A 19,401-nucleotide genomic window follows, 5' to 3' on the forward strand; every position below is an offset into this window, starting at 1 on the left:
CACACACTTCCTTATCTTGTGTTGTCCAGAATATCCAACTCAGTATTGAATAATAACTATGACATGAAGTGTGGTGTTATGCTCCTGATTTTTCATGGGAAAAATTCTAGTGTTTTTACTGTTTAAAATTAAGATGGCCATTTTTTTTTGTGACAGCTGTCAAATTTTTATCAACTTTCTTTTAAATATATATCACAATAATGATCTGGAAATACTTTGTTTTGAAACTTAATATAATGTGGGAGTTGTGTAGAGTCCTTTTTGGAGAATGTTGATAGTGTCTTTCTCAGATCTTTATTTTAGGTTAGGTGCTCCTAATAAACTGGTGTCAGGTAGGGTGGTTGGTAGTGGTTGCAAGCCTTCCTTTTCAGCCACACTTGATGAAAATCTTTTTCTGAAGCTCAGAGGAAGATCTGGTGTGACTGCTTACCAATTATGTATGAATATGAAGTTTGATATAGGTAAAATATGTGATTGAATCAGATTGGCTAGCTCTTAACACAATGACATTCAGCAAATTTGAGTTAAAAAATTAAGTATAAAAGTCTAGGACTGGGACTTCCCTGGTGGCGCAGCGGTTAAGAATCTGCCTGCCAATGTGGGGGACACGGGTTTGAGCCCTGGTCCGGGAGGATCCCACATGCCGTGAAGCAACTAAGCCCATGCGCCACAACTACTGAGCCTGCACTCTAGAGCCCGTGAGCCACAACTACTGAGCCCGTGTGCCACAACTACTGAAGCCTGCGCGCCCTAGAGCCCATGCTCCACAACAAGAGAAGCCACCGCAATGAGAAGCCCACGTACCGCAATGAAGAGTAGCCCCCGCTCCCTGCAACTAGAGAAAGTCTGCGTGCAGCAACAAAGACCCAACGCAGCCAAAAATAAATAAATTAAAAAAAAAAGTCTAGGACTTTTTGATCTGTGGCTTAATAACATCTAGAAAAAAACAAATGTGAATTTTAGTTTTTAATCCATCATAAAAAAGGTATGTGATGCAGCTGAAAAAGGGTCTATGACATTTTAAATGATATTATATTATGGAGAAAAACTTGGTAGTACAAACTTAAGAAATTCTATAGCAGTGTGCCATTGGTAAGGTGTTCAAGTAAAAAAAGAAACAATGAATGACATAGGCCAGGCTGCTATGTATTGAGATACATAGCCACTTAATTTACATGCCCAAAGCTTAGCTGGATATTTAAGAAACAAAATTGAGTGATACAGATCTCTACCCTCAAACAACTCCCACCCTGTTAGGCTTGATTTTAACACTACGTGAAGCTATTTTACAGGATGAAAATTTGCTTAACGTGATTGTCATGTCCAGTCTTTCAATTTAGTTCCCATAAATACATAACATACTCCCAGGGAATAATCTTAAGCACTAAGAAAATCTTATTTAAAGTACAGTATCCTTTTGCTGACAAACTCTTTGGTGGGTATTCAGATTATTCTCCTGTTTGGCTTCAATATCTCTAATATGAACTTATGCATATGGCTAGAAATCTCTTGAATTTCCAGATTACGGCCAAGTTTGGTGGGAGAGCTTTATAATAACAGTCTTTGCAATAGAACCCAAGCAGAAATCAGAACAATGTTTTTGCACAGAGTCCACTTAAACTTGCACTTCCACCTAATTAAAAGCTTGAAAATATTTGAATTAGGAGACACTATGGAAAATGCCATAAACTGGCCAAATGAAATATTAGAAAGGAAAGGTTCTGCTAAAGAGAAGTTTTGTTAATTTACGATTTTATTCACCTAGCAATCTTATACAAAACAAAAAAGTCTTGAGACTTTCTCATCTTTGGGATATCCAAATATCCCAAGTATCTCCTAAATGTTGCTTTCCCACAGATCCCAGTTTATATGAGCAAATATTGCTTTCCCACAAACTCCAGTTTATGTCAGTAAATACCACGTTCCCACAAATCCCGGTTATGCCTAAAGATAGGGAGCCAGATGGTGGGACAAATTCTACTAGGAGAGCTCTATCTACTTATTCGTGAGACTAATTAAATCTTTTTAAAATAAACATCAGTGGCAGTTTAAACAGAAACAGGAGAAAAGGGAAGCCAAAAGTCTGAGAAGTGTGTGAATGGGGGAGAGTTTTTGTCAGGATTTTCCATGCTGATTCTCAGTATGTGTTTTCCTTTCTCCCCACTTCCTAATCCACACCCACACATCCTATTGATCTCGGAGAGGCAGAAGTGAGTGATGGCGTGAAGCGAGATCTTAATTCCTTGCCCAGGAATTGAACGTGGGTAGCCTGGATGAAAACCAGGAATCCTAGCTGCCACACCCCCTGGCTCTTGCTCCCAGTGAAAAATGCATTTCTCACAGAGGCAAAACTGTAAAAAGAGGTACAAAGTTTATTATTAGAGACACAGCACAACAACAAGTGGGAGAGCACAGTTTGTTTAGTTAAGATAGAAGCAAGGCAGAGATGTACACGCAGAGAGAAAGGGTGTAGGTGCCCTCCTTAATGAGGAGGAGTTCAGTAAAGAGGTGGTTAAGTCATCTATATAGGGCAGTTCTTCTGGGTCTTTGTTTACCTTTGGCCAATTATCTGGTTTCTTTTTCCACACCTGCCCTGCCTTAGGACCCTCCCCAACATGCGTGCACAACAGCCCAGAGGCTATGGGATGGCCTTAGCATCACATATTATGGGGTGGTGCCCCCTCCCTTTTGACCCCCAAGGAGCCTTTTCTAAGCATGTGCAATATTTCCCTTGCCCCAAGGATGGGAAATGTATGAACTCTTGATCTTTTAACAGGGTTTAGTCCCACTCGGTTCCTGCCATAAAAATGTCCAATGTCCAGTTATTTATCCTATTTCTGTTGCTGGTTTTTACATCAAGGTGCAGATCTCGAAATATAGACTGGAGTCCGGTCATAAATATGTAGTTCTGGAGCCCATTTGTCTCTTGTATGTGATGTAAACAGGGGGCTGGTGATGAATGTCCGGCCTGGAGCCCATCTTCTTCTAACCCCAGGAAGTGTGAGCAGGAGGCTAGTTGTAAATGTCTAGCCTGGAGCCCATCTACCTCCTGCCTCGCTATCCTCCTAAACCCGGGATAATAAGAAGCTTGATCGCAGGTGTAAAATTCACGGGCCTTGCAAAAGTTGAGTACATCTCTCCAGGTGCATTTCATCTGCTGCTAATGGAAAAGCGAAAAGTATAACCTTTTACCCCAAAGCAGTTAGCTTGGTTAGCAGCATTAAATTGAGAAAATGCAAATCCTAATAATCTCTCACACTGAAGTAGAAAATCAGTTTTGGTTCTGAAACTTGGTGAGGAATCAATTCAATTTTTATTAGTTATTTCACATCCTAATGAGGATTCCCCAGTGATGGCTATGCTTATGACTCTACCGAACAACATTTCAACGGGCTGACAGGTTTCTCGCTTTAATTTTATTCAAGACTTGGCGTCAATGATTTTTTTGGTTCCCTAGTTCGGAAAGACAAATTAGTCAGGGGCATTTACTATATACTTACATTGCCTTATGTGGCAGCCTGCCCCTACTTCCTTGGAAGAAATAAGGAATGGGTTTGTGATGGTCAGAGGAGACTGGTTCTTAGTGGCACACTGAAGTTACCAATCCCACTTTTAGTCTTAAAACCAGAAAGCTGGAGCTGCCTATCTACTCCTGCCCCCACCTCCATCTTAACTGACAATTTAAAAAATTATTAGAGAAATATTCAAACATACACTAAAGTTGAGAGAATTGTGTAATTAACCCCACGTATCCTGTACTCAGCTTCAATAATTATTGATACTTTTAGGCAGTTTTCTGACCAGGAAATATAATGCCCTGAAAGCTTCAATTCTTTATCTCTATTTGGCTTTTGTCTTTCAAATTTTGGTTCCTGGGCCTTTGGACACTACAATTGTATTAAAAGAAGGATTTGAGTGAGGAATTTAGTGTTTAATGTCAGTCTCTTTTTCAGCTCTCCTCCCTCTCTGGAGAAGCCACTGGTTATTGGGTGCTAGGTGGAATCTGGCAGTATTTATTGCGGCCAAGAGCTCTTTTTCTTAAAACAGATCACTGTCCCGATTTCCGTGAAGACCGGCCAAAAAACAAAGCTGGAGAATTTATGGGTATCAAGCCAGTTCTTACCCCACCTCAGTGCTGTTTTCTAAACATTTACAGAGAGCAAATTTGCAGAACAGTTTTCTGGTCACACTCTGTAAAGTATCTCAGTACTTTCTCTCCCCTTCACTTTGCACGTCCTGTTTGGGGATGAGTTGTCAATCTTTCTGAGTTTTTGGTGCTAACCTCCTCCCTCGCCCACAGCGTCGGGGGCCGCTTGCAAAGCACTCCCAGTAGGGCCTCCTGGGGAACGAGAAACTGCTGATCCGCAAAAAAGCGGAAACGTGGAACCGGAATTGAGCTCGCACACTTTTGTGTCTTGAAAAGCGAGAATCCCGGGGAAGCTTCCCAATCTGCCTCTCGCTGGTAGCCTCTACTGAAATCTTGGCAGCTCCCGGGATATAAGAAGGTGCAGGAAGAGACTTAAACCCGCAGCGGAGAGGCTGAGAATCCAGCACGGAATGCATCCCAGCACTTGCTTTGTGGGCTCCTGTTTCCTTAAGCCTCGAAGGTGTCGTGGTTCACGGTCACGGTTCCGCCTATCAGCGCCTCCGCCCCGCGGTTCCTGTCGGAGTTCCGCCCTCTCCGCGGGCAATGTAGGGAGTCAGTGGGTCCGAGTACCCGGGACCCGACGCTCCGCTTTCAAGCAGTCGCGGAGAAACGCTAGCCGACCTCAGCCCCAGTACAACCTCAACCTTCAGGGAGAGGTTGTGGACATTAAGACCGCGGCGGTCTCAGGGCTAGGAAACGCCGTTTAAGGGAAGGCGTATTAGTTGTTGGGGGCGTCTTCCGAGCCCCGCCCCGCGCTCGCTGCCGGGGCGCGGGGCGAGATTCCAGCTGGCTGGGAACGGAGACCGCGCTTCCCCAACGCCGGCGGTTTACCTCGTCTCTGCACCCCTAGGCGGCGCTGCACTCCTCCGCACCCGGTCCGCTCCGCTTTCCCAGACGGCTGCCAAGCCTCCAGTCTGGCAAGCCTAGCTTGCAGCCGGCCGGCCCCGGGCAATTCCGGTATTCGGAAGGCGAACGTCGGCGGTCTCTGCACCTCCAGTCGGCAGCAGCGGCCGGTCGGCCCTCGTTTTTTTCTTTTTTAAAACCACGGCTTGTGATCTCCGGGAGTCCGGAGCATGGTCCCGGGTCACCGCTGGTGGAACGAGGACGCCGAGAGGGAGGGAGGATGGTGGGCTGGAGGGTGGCGGTTCTGTGTTTGTGGGTCTCCTGCGGCTCTGCGGCGGGACAGCTCGAATACTCCGTGTCGGAGGAGACCGAACGGGGCGTAGCCGTAGGCAGTGTTGCTCAGGACTTGAGGCTGTCAGCGGCCGCTCTGTCCTTGCGGAACTTTCGCTTCCTTTCCAGCCACGGCGAGCCCTACTTCGAGGTCGATCTGGCCAGCGGAAGCTTGGTGGTCAGAGAGCCGGCGGATCGCGAACGGCTGTGCGGGGACAAAGCTGCCTGCGTTCTGACCTATGAGCTGGTGCTGGAGGACCCGCTGGAGCTGCACAATATTCACGTTCACGTCCTGGACACCAACGACAACTCGCCTCACTTCCCTGCCGGCGACGTGCAGTTGCACATTCCCGAGTTCCTGATGCCGGAGCCCGTTTTACTCTCCCTAATGCCCAAGATGCCAACGAGGGAAGCAATGGGGTGCTAAGCTACAGCCTGAGCCCCAGCCAGCACTTTCGCCTGGACATGGGGTCGTGCGCGGGTCGACGGCAGCGAATACCCGGAGTTGGTATTGGAGAAAGGGCTGGATCGGGAGCAGCGTGCCACCCACCGGCTGGTGCTCACTCCGGGACGGCGGGTCGCCGGCGCGCTCCGGAGACGCACAAGTCACCATCGCCGTGGTGGACACAAACGACAATGCACCTGTATTTGAGCGCTCAGTATACCGCACCAAGGTGCCAGAGTCCCCCCAACGGGACTGTGTTATTCCGAGTTCAAGCCTCGGACCCGGATGAAGGCTCCAATGGGGAAATCCGGTACTCCTTAAGCAATAGCACGCAGGCAAAGCTGCGACACCACTTTCACGTGCACCCTAGAAATGGGGAATTGCGGGTAGCTGCTTCACTAGGTCCGCCTGAAACGCTATTGGAGGCATACATCGAGGCGAGGGATGAAGGCGCCTTCGGTCTAGCCAGCACCGCCAAACTGCTGGTGGAAGTGACTGATGTGAACGATCACGATCCCTATGTGAACCACCCCACTTTCTCCAGTCCAGTTTCCGAGGACACCGCCGCTGGCACAGTGATTGCTCTCAGTGTAAGGGATGAGGACCTTGGTCCCAATGGTAAGGTCGTTTGTAGCATGTCCGCTGGAGGCCCTTTTAAGCTGAAGGCTTCCTTTGACAACTACTACAGCTTGCTGACTGGTGGGCCGTTGGACCGGGAGCAGATCAGTGAATACCAGGTCCTGATCACCGCCTTAGATGGTGGCTCGCCCCCACTTAGCACCCGCAGGACACTGACTGTGTCAGTTGCTGATGTGAACGACAATACACCAAACTTTCCTCAACCGAAACAGGAACTTCTTGTGGCAGAAAACAATGGCCCTGGGACCTCCCTAGGATGTGTGTTTGCCCAGGACCCAGATCTGGGGAAGAATGGTGTCATCTTTTATGAGCTGTTGGATATTATCTCTGAAGGGCAGGCAGCCTCTAACTTGGTGGCAGTAGATTCCTCCAGTGGGGCTATCACTGCCAAAATTTCCTTTGACTTTGAGCAGCTCAGGGAGTGTCACTTCCAAGTGGAAGCCCAGGATGGTGGCATTCCTCCCAGAAGTGCAACAGTGACTGTGAACTTGTTTGTGGTAGACAGGAACGACAATGCTCCAGTCATCTTGTTTCCCTTGCCCAGAAATGGCTCTGTCCCGGTGGAAATTGTGCCCCACTCTGCCAGAACAGGACACCTGGTCACAAAAGTGGTAGCAGAGGATGCAGACAGTGGCTCCAATGCTTGGCTTTCTTACCACATCTCTCAGGCTTCTGACTCGAGCCTTTTTAGAATTTCAGCCAATATGGGAGAGCTCCATACTGCTCGCTTAGTTCTTCCCACTGATGCAGTTAAACAGAGGGTGGTGGTAGTGGTTCGGGACCATGGAGACCCATCACTTTCCACCTCTGTCACACTGGGCGTTCTGTTGAGCAACTCTGTCCCTCGGGTCCTTCCAGACTTTGAAGATGGCTGGGAAAAAGGCAGGCACCTTTCTGCCCAGAACCTGTATTTAGTAATTGCTCTGGCCTGTATTTCCTTTTTATTTCTGGGGTGCTTACTTTTCTTTGTGAGTAGCAAGTTGAGCCAGATCCCAGGTTGTTGCTCTCAGAGCTGCTGTCGCTCTCCAGAGGAGTTGAGATATGGGAGCAAGATGGCTTTGAATCCTTGCATGACATCTGCCACAATAGATGTCACTACAGTCGAAAGACTTTCTCAGACCTACCTCTGTCGGGCCTCTCTGGGACTTGGTTCTGACAATAACAGTTTGCTGTTGCGTGGGGAATACACTGCTGCTGACCTGAGAAATTTGGCCTCTGGGATAGAACTGAATGTGCCAATATCCTGTATTCAGATTCACAATAGGAAAGGGGATCATGCAAATGTAAATGCCGTGGTAAGCAAATTTTATGGGATTTGATTCCCTTGACCAGGAAATGACCACTAGCCATTTCTGAAATGTTTCTTAGACGAGCCTTTGGCAACATTTAATCCAATGAATGGAATGCTCCTGCTTAGCATCCCCTGTGCTAAGGATTCTGGGAAGATATAGGCGTTAAAAGAGACTGACCTTGGCCTCAAGAAGGTTACAGTTTATTTTTGAGAAAGCAAGGTAAGAAATTCAAACCTATTACAGAACAACTAAAATAATATAGCATAAAGGTCTAAAATTTTAAAAAAAGCACCAAAGTTTCTGGTACAGGTAATAAACAACCTGGCGGGTCTTTTAAAAAAAAATATTTATTTTTATTTACTTATTTTTGGCTGTGTTGGGTCTTCGTTGCTGCTCGTGGGCTTTCTCTAGTTGTGGTGAGCAGGGGCTACTCTTTGTTTCAGTGTGCGTACTTCTCATTGCGGTGGCTTCTCTTGTTGCAGAGCCCAGGCTCTAGGCATGCAGGCTTCAGTAGTTGTGGCACATGGGCTCAGTGCTCTAGAGCACAGGCTCTAGTAGTTGTGGCGCATGGGCTTCGTAGCTCCGCGGCATGTGGGATCTTCCCGGACCAGGGCTTGAACCTGTGTCCCCTGCATTGGCAGGTGCATTCTTAACCACTGTGCCACCAGGGAATTCCCCTGGGGTGTCTTTAAATAATTCCTTTTACGAATTTCTTTAAGGAATTACTTAAAGCAAATATCCCTTCATTAGAAATATTTTGAGCAACAGATATGTGTAAGGCATTCTGATTCCTAAGGTGAGAATGAAAATTATGTAAGAGTCTTTGTGTAATACAAACTTAATATCATGGACGATGAGACGTTTATTCAAACCATTACAATACATGATTTAAAAATGATGATAACCTAAGACATGTAAAAGTAAATTGCAGTGGATGTTCAAAGAAGGGAGAGAGATAACATGAGAGAACATCTAGGCAGGGAGGAGGAAATCATAGGAAGCTTTGTGGTAGAGATAGCTGTTGAATTGGATTGTGAATGCTATACCGTTTAATAAAATGCAGCATACTCTCTAGGCTATATTTTACAATGAGCCCCGTCTTGACAAAGTAGTCTTTTTTTAGAATGATGCTCCAAAACACAGCTAATAGTTCCACACAGTATTTGTAGGTACATAAAAATTCTAGGCATATCTCAAAACACCTATTTGTACTGACAGAAAGAAGATAAAGATGATTGGGTATAGGACTTGACAACCTCTTATTTTGTGTTCTTATTGATATATTTCACAAAGAAGACAGATGAGTAATTGTTATGTCAGAAACATTTGTGTGTTCAAAGGTGCACTTACCATTCAAAGTCCATTCAACTTGGATTTAATATTCTTATTACTTTAGAAACCAGTATACTTAGAAGTAAGTAAATACCATATTTGGGAGTAATGCATCTAATAAAATTAAATTATACCTCAGTTTATCTGTTTGGCATTTCAAAACTTTCTGAGTGGAGTGGGAGCAATTGGCTTAGCAACTTTACAATATTACTTTCCAACTTCTCATGGAGATCATGGATACAAGAGAAAGGTTGTGCAGAAATTAGGGAAGGGAACGAAGGGAATGTTCTACTCTTCTAGGTAATAAGAGAGAAAATTGGATAAGTTATTTTCCTTCAAATAATTATGTTAACTGCAAATAAAATAGATTTGCATCCATTATAATTTTGCATAATTAATATTCACACATGATATAATGGAATCCAATATATATGATTAGTAAATACTTGCTGATGAATGAATAATTAAATTTGTGAATATATTAATTGGCTGGAAACACTCTTCAACATAGAGGGAAAAACTTTAACTTAACTTTTATCTCTACGTGTATATATAGTTAACAGTTTAAAGGCTATTTTCAAACATATTATTTTCTTCCTTATGATATATAATCATGAAACAACACAACAGGGATTTTCTGGTCCTAGAGCTAGCATGAAAAATCTCAGTGCTGTATTCTGGGGTTAAATAAGAGTCCAGTTCCTGTAGATAACAAAGTGATTAGTAGGGATGCACATCATAACACTGTGAACTTTGCAGTGAATGAAAATTAAAATGCAGTTAATTTTAAGGGAGAAAATTGGTGCACAAAATGTTAGTATTTCAGGTATCAAAACACAGTGTATAAACTCTATTAAGAAAATTCACCATTTATTTCTTTTATTTCATTGCTTTCTGTAACAAGGAGAGATAAGGATACCAGCAATGTCTATGCAGTTTGAGAATCAGGAATTGTTTGAGAGAAACATTTTGACTAGACTACCAAGGAAACATAAGTAAGTGATAAGAAGATCAATGGATCTGAGAGTTAGAAGGAAAATTATCTACTTAAAAGGAAAAAAAATGTAGTTAATAACAGAGGAAAATGTCCCCTGCCACAGAATTTTTAAACTTATGTGAGTGATAAAGTAACAGAGATATACTGTTTAGACGTGCAGGGCTATTGTGCCATCTCACTCATCCAGTTGGACAGTCTTTTTCCATCATTGTTGGTATTTCGCTTTTTAGGTTGTTCATTGTCTGTTAATTTTTGTGGGCTGGATAATTCCTCATATATATAGAAAGTTTGATGTATAAAAACATGGGGAAAATAACTTCTGTAAAGCTGTAGTATTTGTAATTCAACACAGGCATTTATTATTTACTTCTTCCTATTCAAGTGCATATTGATCCAATCTTGATTCTTTAGAAAAGAATGCTTATCATAGTGTTCACTGAATGCCTTAAGAACAACTACAGAATTCTAGAAATAAGGCATTTGTTGCTTCAGTTTTATAAAACATATATCCTTTGAAAAGTGTGAAATTTCATAATTTTAACTGTGTGCCTGAGTCACACAGAATCATGTTGATGCATATGTGTTTATATTTTGTTCTAACTCTAAGCTCTTCTGTCTTATTTTAGTTTAGAGTGTATGTTAGTATAATTTACAATACTAAAAAAAATTAACTTAAGAAATTCAGGAAGAAAAAAAAATTCAGGAAAACCTTTTATCTGTATCTCTTCTTTGTTAATATTTAACAGATATAACCAAAATTGACCCACTGTGCAACAAGTAGACAACACGAGTTTCATGGCAATTTTTTCTGTTAAAATTCTTGATAGGGCTTCCCTGGTGGTGCAGTGGTTGAGAGTCCGCCTGCCGATGCAGGGAACACGGGTTCGTGCCCCGGTCCGGGAAGATACTCCGCGGCTCGGCACGTGAGCCATGGCCGCTGAGCCTGTGCGTCCGGAGCCTGTGCTCCGCAACCGGAGAGGCCACAACAGTGAGAGGCCCGCGTGCCGCCAAAAAAAAAAAAAAAAATTCTTGATAGACAATTTAATTTTTTAGATGGTATCTGAGGTGTAAACTCTACTATTTAAAATTAGTTGCATTGGCAATTTTTTAAGGTAGTAAATATTAATGTAGCAAAAACGCACAACAGCATACAACTGACTTTATTAAAAATTCCACATGAAAATTATATTTTAAACATACCAATGTTTTATTAGTGTATCGTTCTTCTGGGATTAAAGCAGTTTCTCTTTTGCCAGGATCTATGGAGTATAAAATATTTCCCCTTTGCAGTGTCGTTTGTTAACAGAGTGGTAGAATGTTTTTGGCATTCTGGGTGTTTTTATTTGCTAACATATATTCCTTAAGTAGACTTTCCCATAGGTTAATTGGATGTTTCCTTATATCTATTTTGACTTTGAAGCTGATAACCACACGCCGAAAAACTTTAGAGTGCAGTAACTAAGGAAGCGTGCAAGGTAGATGATATATATTCAGATTAAATAATATGTAAATAGATAGCACAATAGTATTCACTGTATAATGCAAAAACCTCAAACTAGTGAAAAGGAGAGAAAAAGAGCGTTATAACTTGAGTAGAAAAAAGAAAAGCAATGCTTTTGGGAGATGTATGAGTGGGAAAGTTTTGGCAACATCTGATAATGTTAATGACCTATTGATTTTTGTTGCCTTCAATATTTGCAGTTAGAGGGAAACAATAATATTCCAGAGACTAAGTACACTTTAGCTGGCTTGGGATGAAGGTAGACTAAATTGCTAAGAAGTTTTTACATTGCTCAAATGCGTGTAATGTGAATATCAGATATAGCATTTGGCAGAACGTCAAATGAATATAAATCACAATCTAGGACTCTGATTAAAGTATGGGAAAAAGGAATTTATTGGTAAGGATTATTCTTTAAAACCAAAACTTAATGATAAAGGTGGTTATTCACCTTGTTCCCAATTTTAATTGATGAGATGAGAGTGGGTCAGGAAACCACATGTCTCTTTTATACTGCATTTATGAAAAAGAATTAGGATAAGAATTTCTTCCTCAAGCTATAAACATAGAACTTGTCTTGGAATCTAGGAATGAACATGCAGTCACGTTGTCTCCTATGCTGCAGAGAAAGAGAAAAGCCTTTCTGTCCCAACCCAAATTGTTGGCTGTTCCTAGAGTCATCTGTTTGCCATGTACACATATACTGTTTTCATAGCTGAGCTCTATTGACATACCACAAAATGTACTCTCTGAATTCGGGCACATTATGTTTATTCCTTAGAATCTTTAAGCAAAGATTACAGCTGTTTTGTTTAGAATCAAAATGATGTTCATACAAAATAAAAACAACCAATTAAGACATCTTAATAGTGGGTTTCGGCATCTGTAATTCATCACTTGAGATTGGCATGTCATTTTCCTTTCTTTTAAGGATTTGGTATCAAGGTTATGCTGGCCTTATTAAACAAGTTGGAAGTGTTTTTTTCTTCCTCTCCTTTTTTTCTAGTCTCTGGTCATGTTTGTTAAGATTGGTGTTATTTCTGTCTTAAATATCTAGTAGAATTCACTAGGAATGTTCTCTGTGCCTTAAGTTTTCTTTGTGGGAAAGTTTTAAATCATGAAATCACATTTCTTTATTAGTAAGAGAAATATTCATATTTTTATTCTTCTTGTTTCATTTCTGTGAATTCTCTTTTTCCAGAAATATGTTAATTTCATGTAAATTTTCAAATATTTTGGCATAAAGTTTTTTATAATATCCTCTTTGTGATCTTTGTAACATCTACAGGATCTGTAGTGATATTCCTCTTTCCAATCTTATGTTATTGTCACCTCTCATTTTTCCTGGTTAGACTTGGAAGTAGCTTATTATATTAGCCTTTCAAGGACTAACCTGGCTTTTGGGATTCTCTTGCTTGTATATTTGCTTTCTATTTAATTGATTTCTGCTTTAAACATTATTTACTTCCTAATATTTTCTTTATGTTCCATTTGCTATTTGATTTCTAGCTTCTTATATAGCTTATTGTTTTTCAGGTTTTGTTATTTTTAATGTATGGATTTAAAGCTGAAAAATTCCCCTAAGTATGGTATGATCTGCTTCATGCAAATCATATTTAAAAATTTTTTAATTCAAGTATAACATACATAAAAGTTCATATATCGTATATGTATAACGTGCTGAACATTTCAAAATCAACAGAATCATGTAATCACCACAGAGGTAAAGAAGTAGGAGAGCATTACCAGCACCCTGAGCCCCGCTCAGCCTCCTCTATCTTTACTCCCTTCTGAAATACAACTATTATCATGAATTCCAACATCATAAAAATAGAATCGTATGGTATGATTATGTTTTTGTGTCTGGCTAATTTAATTCAATATCATACATATGACAATCACCTGGCCTGCTGTGTATAGCAATAATCCATCCATTAAGTTGCTGTATGTCACATTGTATGAATATATCACAATTTATTTATCCATTTTTCTGCTGATGGACATTTTTTTCAAGTTTATTTTTGCTATTATGGACAATTCTGCTATGAACATTTTTTCCGTGTCTTTTGGTGCACATATTTGCATTTCTGATGACTATGTATCTAGTAGTAGAAAATGCTTGGTTATGTGGTATGAGTATGCTCAACTTTAATAGATGCTGCCAACAGGTTCCCAAATTAGTTGTTCCAAGTTCCTCTCCTGCCAGCAGCGCTTGAGAGTTTGTTACTCCACATTCTTGAATAATTAGTATTACCAGACTTTTACATTTTCTTTGTTATAGTGGTGTGTACTAGTATCTCATTTTAAAAATTTAAGTTCTAGATTTGTTTTTTCCATATAATGTCATAATTGAATACTGAACAGTCTACGAAGTGAATATTAAAATGCTTAGACCATTCATCCCTCCCTTCCATTGTATACTTTTTTTTAAGTCAGGTTTATTGGTTGTTTGAGAAATATTGGTTCACTGAGCTCTACAGATCTTCCAAATGTGGACACATTTTATTATGCAATAACAAAAAATCACATTTGTCAATACCACCATCGATCTCATCAGACAGACAGTCTTTTAGTTTTGGGAAGGTACAAGCTCATGGTGGCAGACAAAAGTTTTCCAAAATTGTGATTCTTACTCAAAATCTTAAATTTTATCATTTGCAACAAATACTGTCACTTGTTTTCCTTGCAGTGACAGGCTCATTTCATTCATTTTTAAGAGAATGTCTGCCTTCTGGTGTTATAAATACCCAAGTCCACCTTGTAAATTTCCTGTCACAGACCGGGAATCAACCATTCTACAAAGATCCTTCAATTCTTTTTTGTGGGAGATGGTATTTAGAAATATAATCTGGACAATAGGTGTGCTTATTCCTACGTGGTTGAGTCAGCGTTTCTAGGTGTGAACTAGGGGATATGCATTTTTTAAAAGGTAAAATAAATCACAAGTTCATATTAATTTTTACAGTTCAAGTTCAGAACTATAAGGTTTTTACTTAGTTTCATCACTCTTACATTTGTATCTCCTTTCTCCCATAACAAAAATCACAGTGTTGGGCTTCCCTGGTGGCGCAGTGGTTGAGAGTCCGCCTGCCGATGCAGGGGACACGGGTTCGTGCCCCGGTCTAGGAAGATCCCACATGCCGCGGAGCAACTAGGTCCGTGAGCCATGGCTACTGAGCCTGCGCGTCCGGAGCCTCTGCACTGCAACGGGAGAGGCCACAACAGTGAGAGGCCCACGTACCGCAAAAACAAACAAACAAACAGTGTTCATTTATATCAACATAATTACTAATTTATTACCACACACTACTCAAAGAACACACTTAGAAAACAATACCAGCATTAAACCAACATTGTGATTACAGTAACAGTTTAATATTTTTGCCATTCTTTTCATTTGTAAGGTATATTTTACTAGGCTTGTACAAGTTACTGTGTTTTAAAGTATCTTGGAATAGTTCGTCTCTGTGTAGTTATGCCACCAACTACACAGAGTTAGGTTCATTTGTTTCAAGTTGCTTTCACAGTGAGGGCTTTCTTTTTTTTTTTGAATTTTATTTATTTTTTTATACAGCAGGTTCTTATTAGTCATCAATTTTATACACATCAGTGTATACATGTCAATCCCAGTCACCCAATTCAACACACCACCATCCCCACCCCCCGCGGCTTTCCCCCCTTAGTGTCTATACGTTTGTTCTCTACATCTATGTCCCAACTTCTGCCCTGCAAACCTGTTCATCTGTACCATTTTTCTAGGTTCCAGGCTTCCCTGGTGGTGCAGTGGTTGAGAGTCCCTCTGCTGATGCAGGGGACACAGGTTCGTGTCCCAGTCTGGGAGGATCCCACATGCCATGGAGAGGCTGGGCCCGTGAGCCATGGCTGCTGGGCCTGCACATCGAATCTGAATGAGATCCTTGCGGGGTAGGGTAATCTTGGTTGTAGGTTCTTCCCCTACATCACTTTAAGTATATCATGCCACTCCCTTCTGACTTGTAGAGTTTCTGTTTAGAAATCAGCTGTTAACCTTTTGGGAGTTCCCTTGTATGTTATTTGTCGTTTTTCCCTTGCTGGTTTCAGTAAGTTTTCTTTGTCTTTAATTTTTGCCAATTTAATTACTATGTGTCTTGGTGTGTTTCTTCTTGGGTTTAGCCTGTATGGGACTCGCTGAGCTTCCTGGACTTGGGTGGCTATTTCCTTTCCCGTGTAATGGAAGTTTTCAACTGTAATCTCTTCAAATATTTTATCTGGTTCTCTCTCTCTCTCTTCTCCTTCTGGGACCCCTATAATGCAAATGTTGTTGCGTTTAATGTTGTCCCAGAGGTCTCTTAGGCTGTCTTCATTTCTTTTCCTTCTTTTTTCTTTATTCCCTTCCTCAGCAGTGAATTCTCCCGTTCTGTCTTCCAGGTCACTTATCCGTTGTTCTGCCTCAGTTATTCTGCTATTGATTCCTTCTAGTGTAGTTTATTCCTCAGCACTTGCTTTTTAAAATTAAATATTTTGGAACCACCTTTATCCAATTCTCCCTCTCCCCCACCCCCTCCTTTGGTAACCACAAATCTGATCTCTTTTTCTATGAGTTTGTTTGTTTGTTTGTTTTTGTGGTATGCAGGGCTCTCACTGTTGTGGCCTCTCCTGTTGCGGAGCACAGGCTCTGGAGGCACAGGCTCAGCGGCCACGGCTCACAGGCCCAGCTGCTCCGTGGCATGTGGGAGCTTCCCGGACTGGGGCACAAACCTGTGTCCCCTGCATCGGCAGGCGGACTCTCAACCACTGTGCCATCAGGGAAGCCCAGTTTGTTTGTTTTTGAAGTATAATTGACCTACAGCACTATGTTAGTTCTGTTGCACAGCATAGATACTTGATATTTCTGTACATTATGAAGTGATCACCATAATAAGTCTAGTTACCATTTGTCACCATACAAAGATATTACATTATTATTGACTGTATTTTCCACACTGTACATTTTATACCTGTGACTCGTTTATTCTGTAACTGGAAGTTTGCACCTCTTAATTTCCCTTACCTAGTTCACTCATCCCCCAACCCCTTCCCTTCTGGCAACCACCTGTTTGTTCTCTGTATCTATGACTCTGTTTCTTTTATTCATTTGTTTTGTTTTTAGATTCCACATATAAGTGGAATCTTACAGTATTTGTGGTTGTCTGACTTATTTCACTTAGCATAATAACCTCAAGTCCATCCAGGTTGTCACAAATGGCAAGATTTCATTCTTTTCTATGGCTGAGTAGTATTCATCTCAACTGGGCGCTGTTGCTGGGCACTTAGGTTGCTTCTGTATCTTGGCTATTAATAGTGATTAATGCTGCAGTGAACATAGGGGTTCGTATATCTTTTCAAACTAGTGTTTTCATTTTCTTTGGAAAAATACCCAGAAGTGGAATTGCTGGATTGTATGGTAGTTCTATTTTTAATCTTTTGTGGAAACATCATACTGTTTTCCGTAGTGGCTGCACTGATTTACATTCCTTTAAACAGTGCATGAGCGTTCCCTTTTCTCCACATTGTCGCCAACACTTCTTTCTTATTTGTTGTCTTTTTGATAATAGCCATTCTGACAGGTGTAAGGTGATGTCTCAATGTGGTTTTGATTTGCATTTCCCTGATGATTAGTGACGTTGAGCATCTTTGCGTGTAACTGTTGGCTATCTGTATGTCTTCTTTGGAAAAATGTCTATTCAGATCCTCTGACCATTTTTTAATCAGGTTGTTTTTTGTTTGTTTGTTTGTTTGTTTTGCGGTATGCGGGCCTCTCACTGTTGTGGCCTCTCCTGTTGTGGAGCACAGGCTCCGGACGCACAGGCTCAGTGGCCGTGGCTTATGGGCCCAGCCACTCCACGGTATGTGGGATCTTCCCGGACTGGGGCACAAACCTGTGTCCCGTGCATCGGCAGGCGGACTCTCAACCACTGCACCACCAGGGAAGCCCAGGTTGTTTGTTTTTTAGATGTTGAGTTATATGAGTTCTTTGTATATTTTGTATATTAACAGCTTATTGGATATATCATTTGCAAATATCTTGTCCCAATCAGTAGGTGGCGTTTTCATTTTGTTGATAGATTCCTTTGCTGTGCAAAACTGTTTTAGTTTGATGTGGTCCCATTTGTTTACTTTTGCTTTATTCATTTCTTCTAGGTTGTCCATTTTATTTGCATATAATTGTTCACAGTAATCTCTTATGATATTTGTATTTCTGTGGTGTCAGTTGTCACTTCTTTTCATTTCTGATTTTATTTATTTGGGTCCTCTTTTTTTCTTCATGAGTTGGCTAAAGGTTTATCAATTTTGTTTATCTTTTCAAAGAACCAGCTTTTAGTTTCATTGATCTTTTCTATTTTTTTTTTTTAGTCTCTATTTCATAAATTTCTTCTCTGGTCTTTATGATTTCTTTCCTTCTGCTAACTTTCGGTTTTGTTTGTTATTCGTTTTCTAGTTCCTTTAGGTGTAAAGTTAGATTGTTTAAGATTTTTCTTATTTCCTAAGGTAGGCTTGTATTGCTGTAATCTTCCCTTTTAGAACTGCTTTTGCTGTGTCCCATAGATTTGGGATCGTTGTGTTTCTGTTTTCATTTATCTCCAGGTATTTTTCGATTTTCTCTTTGACTTCTTCAGTGACCCATTGGTTGTTTAGCATATTGTTTAGCCTCCACGTGTTTGTGTTCTTGGGGTTTTTTATTTTTTACAGTTTTTTCCTTATAGTTGATTTCTAGTCTTGTAGTGTTGTGGCTGGAAAAGATGCTTGATGTGATTTCATTCTTCTAAAATTTACTGGGACTTGTTTTATGGCCTAGCAAGTGATCTATCCTGGAGAATGCTCCATGTGTACTTGAAAAGAATGTGTTTTCTGCTGCTTTTGCATGGAATGGACTATATATCTATTAAGTTCATCTGGCCTAATGTGTCATTTAAGGCCAGCATTTCCTTATTGATTTTCTGTCTGGGTGATCTATTCACTAATGTAAGAGGCATGTTAAAGTCCTTTTCTATTATTGCGTTACTGTTAATTTCTTTCATTACATTTGTTAATATTTGCTTTATGTATTTAGGTGCTCCTATGTTGGGTGCATATATTGGGTTGGTCAAAAAGGTCGTTCGGGTTTTTCCATAAGATCTTACAGAAAAACCTGAACGACCTTTTTGGCCAACGCAATATATTTACAGTTGTTACATCTTCTTGTTGGATTGATCCCTTTATTATAATGTAAGTTCCTTCTTTGTGTCTTATTATACTCTTTGTGTTAAAGTGTATTTTGTCTGATATAAGTATTGCTACTCCAGCTTTCTTTCTTCTTCTTTTTTTTTTTTTTTGCGGTACGCAGGCCTCTCACTGTTGTGGCCTCTCCTGTTGCGGAGCACAGGCTCTGGATGCGCAGGCTCAGCAGCCATGGCTCATGGGCCTAGCCACTCTGTGGCATGTGGGATCCTCCTGGACCGGGGCATGAACCCGCATCCCCTGCATCGGCAGGTGGACTCTCAACCACTGCGCCACCAGGGAAACCCCTCATTGTGCTGTTTTATGAGTTATTTCTTACTAGTTTTCTTTCAGTTTTACTAATTTTGTCTTCATTTTGTGTCTAATATGCTATTAGAAGTTTCCCTTGAGGTTTTTTTTTTCAGTTATTATATTATTCATTTAAAATTCTATTTATTATTGTTCAAATCTGCTGGGACATTTTAAATTTATTTTTTCTTCTATGAAAATATTTTCAAGCTTGCTTTTTATCTCTTTAAATATATTAAATCTTTGATATTTCTAGAGTCTGCAGTCTGAAAGTATGTTTCTGCTGTGTGCTGCTTCAGCTTTTTTTTTTTTTTTTTTTTTTTTTTGGAAAACCCCCCCTCCCCCTTTTTG

General features: G+C 41.0%; 2 protein-coding genes across 3 annotated transcripts in view; both read left to right on the top strand.

Moving 5' to 3' along the window:
• The window catches only part of LOC112404344 (protocadherin alpha-C2), a 102,582-nt gene that overhangs the window by 23,385 nt on the left and 59,796 nt on the right, over window positions 1-19,401 (top strand). The gene's annotated exons all lie outside the window — the stretch shown is intronic.
• Window positions 5,271-7,723, top strand: PCDHAC1 (protocadherin alpha subfamily C, 1). The gene is given in 5 exon segments (XM_024752240.1): window positions 5,271-5,685; window positions 5,688-5,794; window positions 5,796-5,884; window positions 5,886-6,005; window positions 6,007-7,723. Coding segments are annotated over 5 exon segments (2,448 nt in total).

The sequence above is a fragment of the Neophocaena asiaeorientalis genome, unplaced genomic scaffold, assembly GCF_003031525.2.
Source record: "Neophocaena asiaeorientalis asiaeorientalis breed wild unplaced genomic scaffold, Neophocaena_asiaeorientalis_V1.1 scaffold204, whole genome shotgun sequence".
Taxonomy (NCBI): domain Eukaryota; kingdom Metazoa; phylum Chordata; class Mammalia; order Artiodactyla; family Phocoenidae; genus Neophocaena; species Neophocaena asiaeorientalis.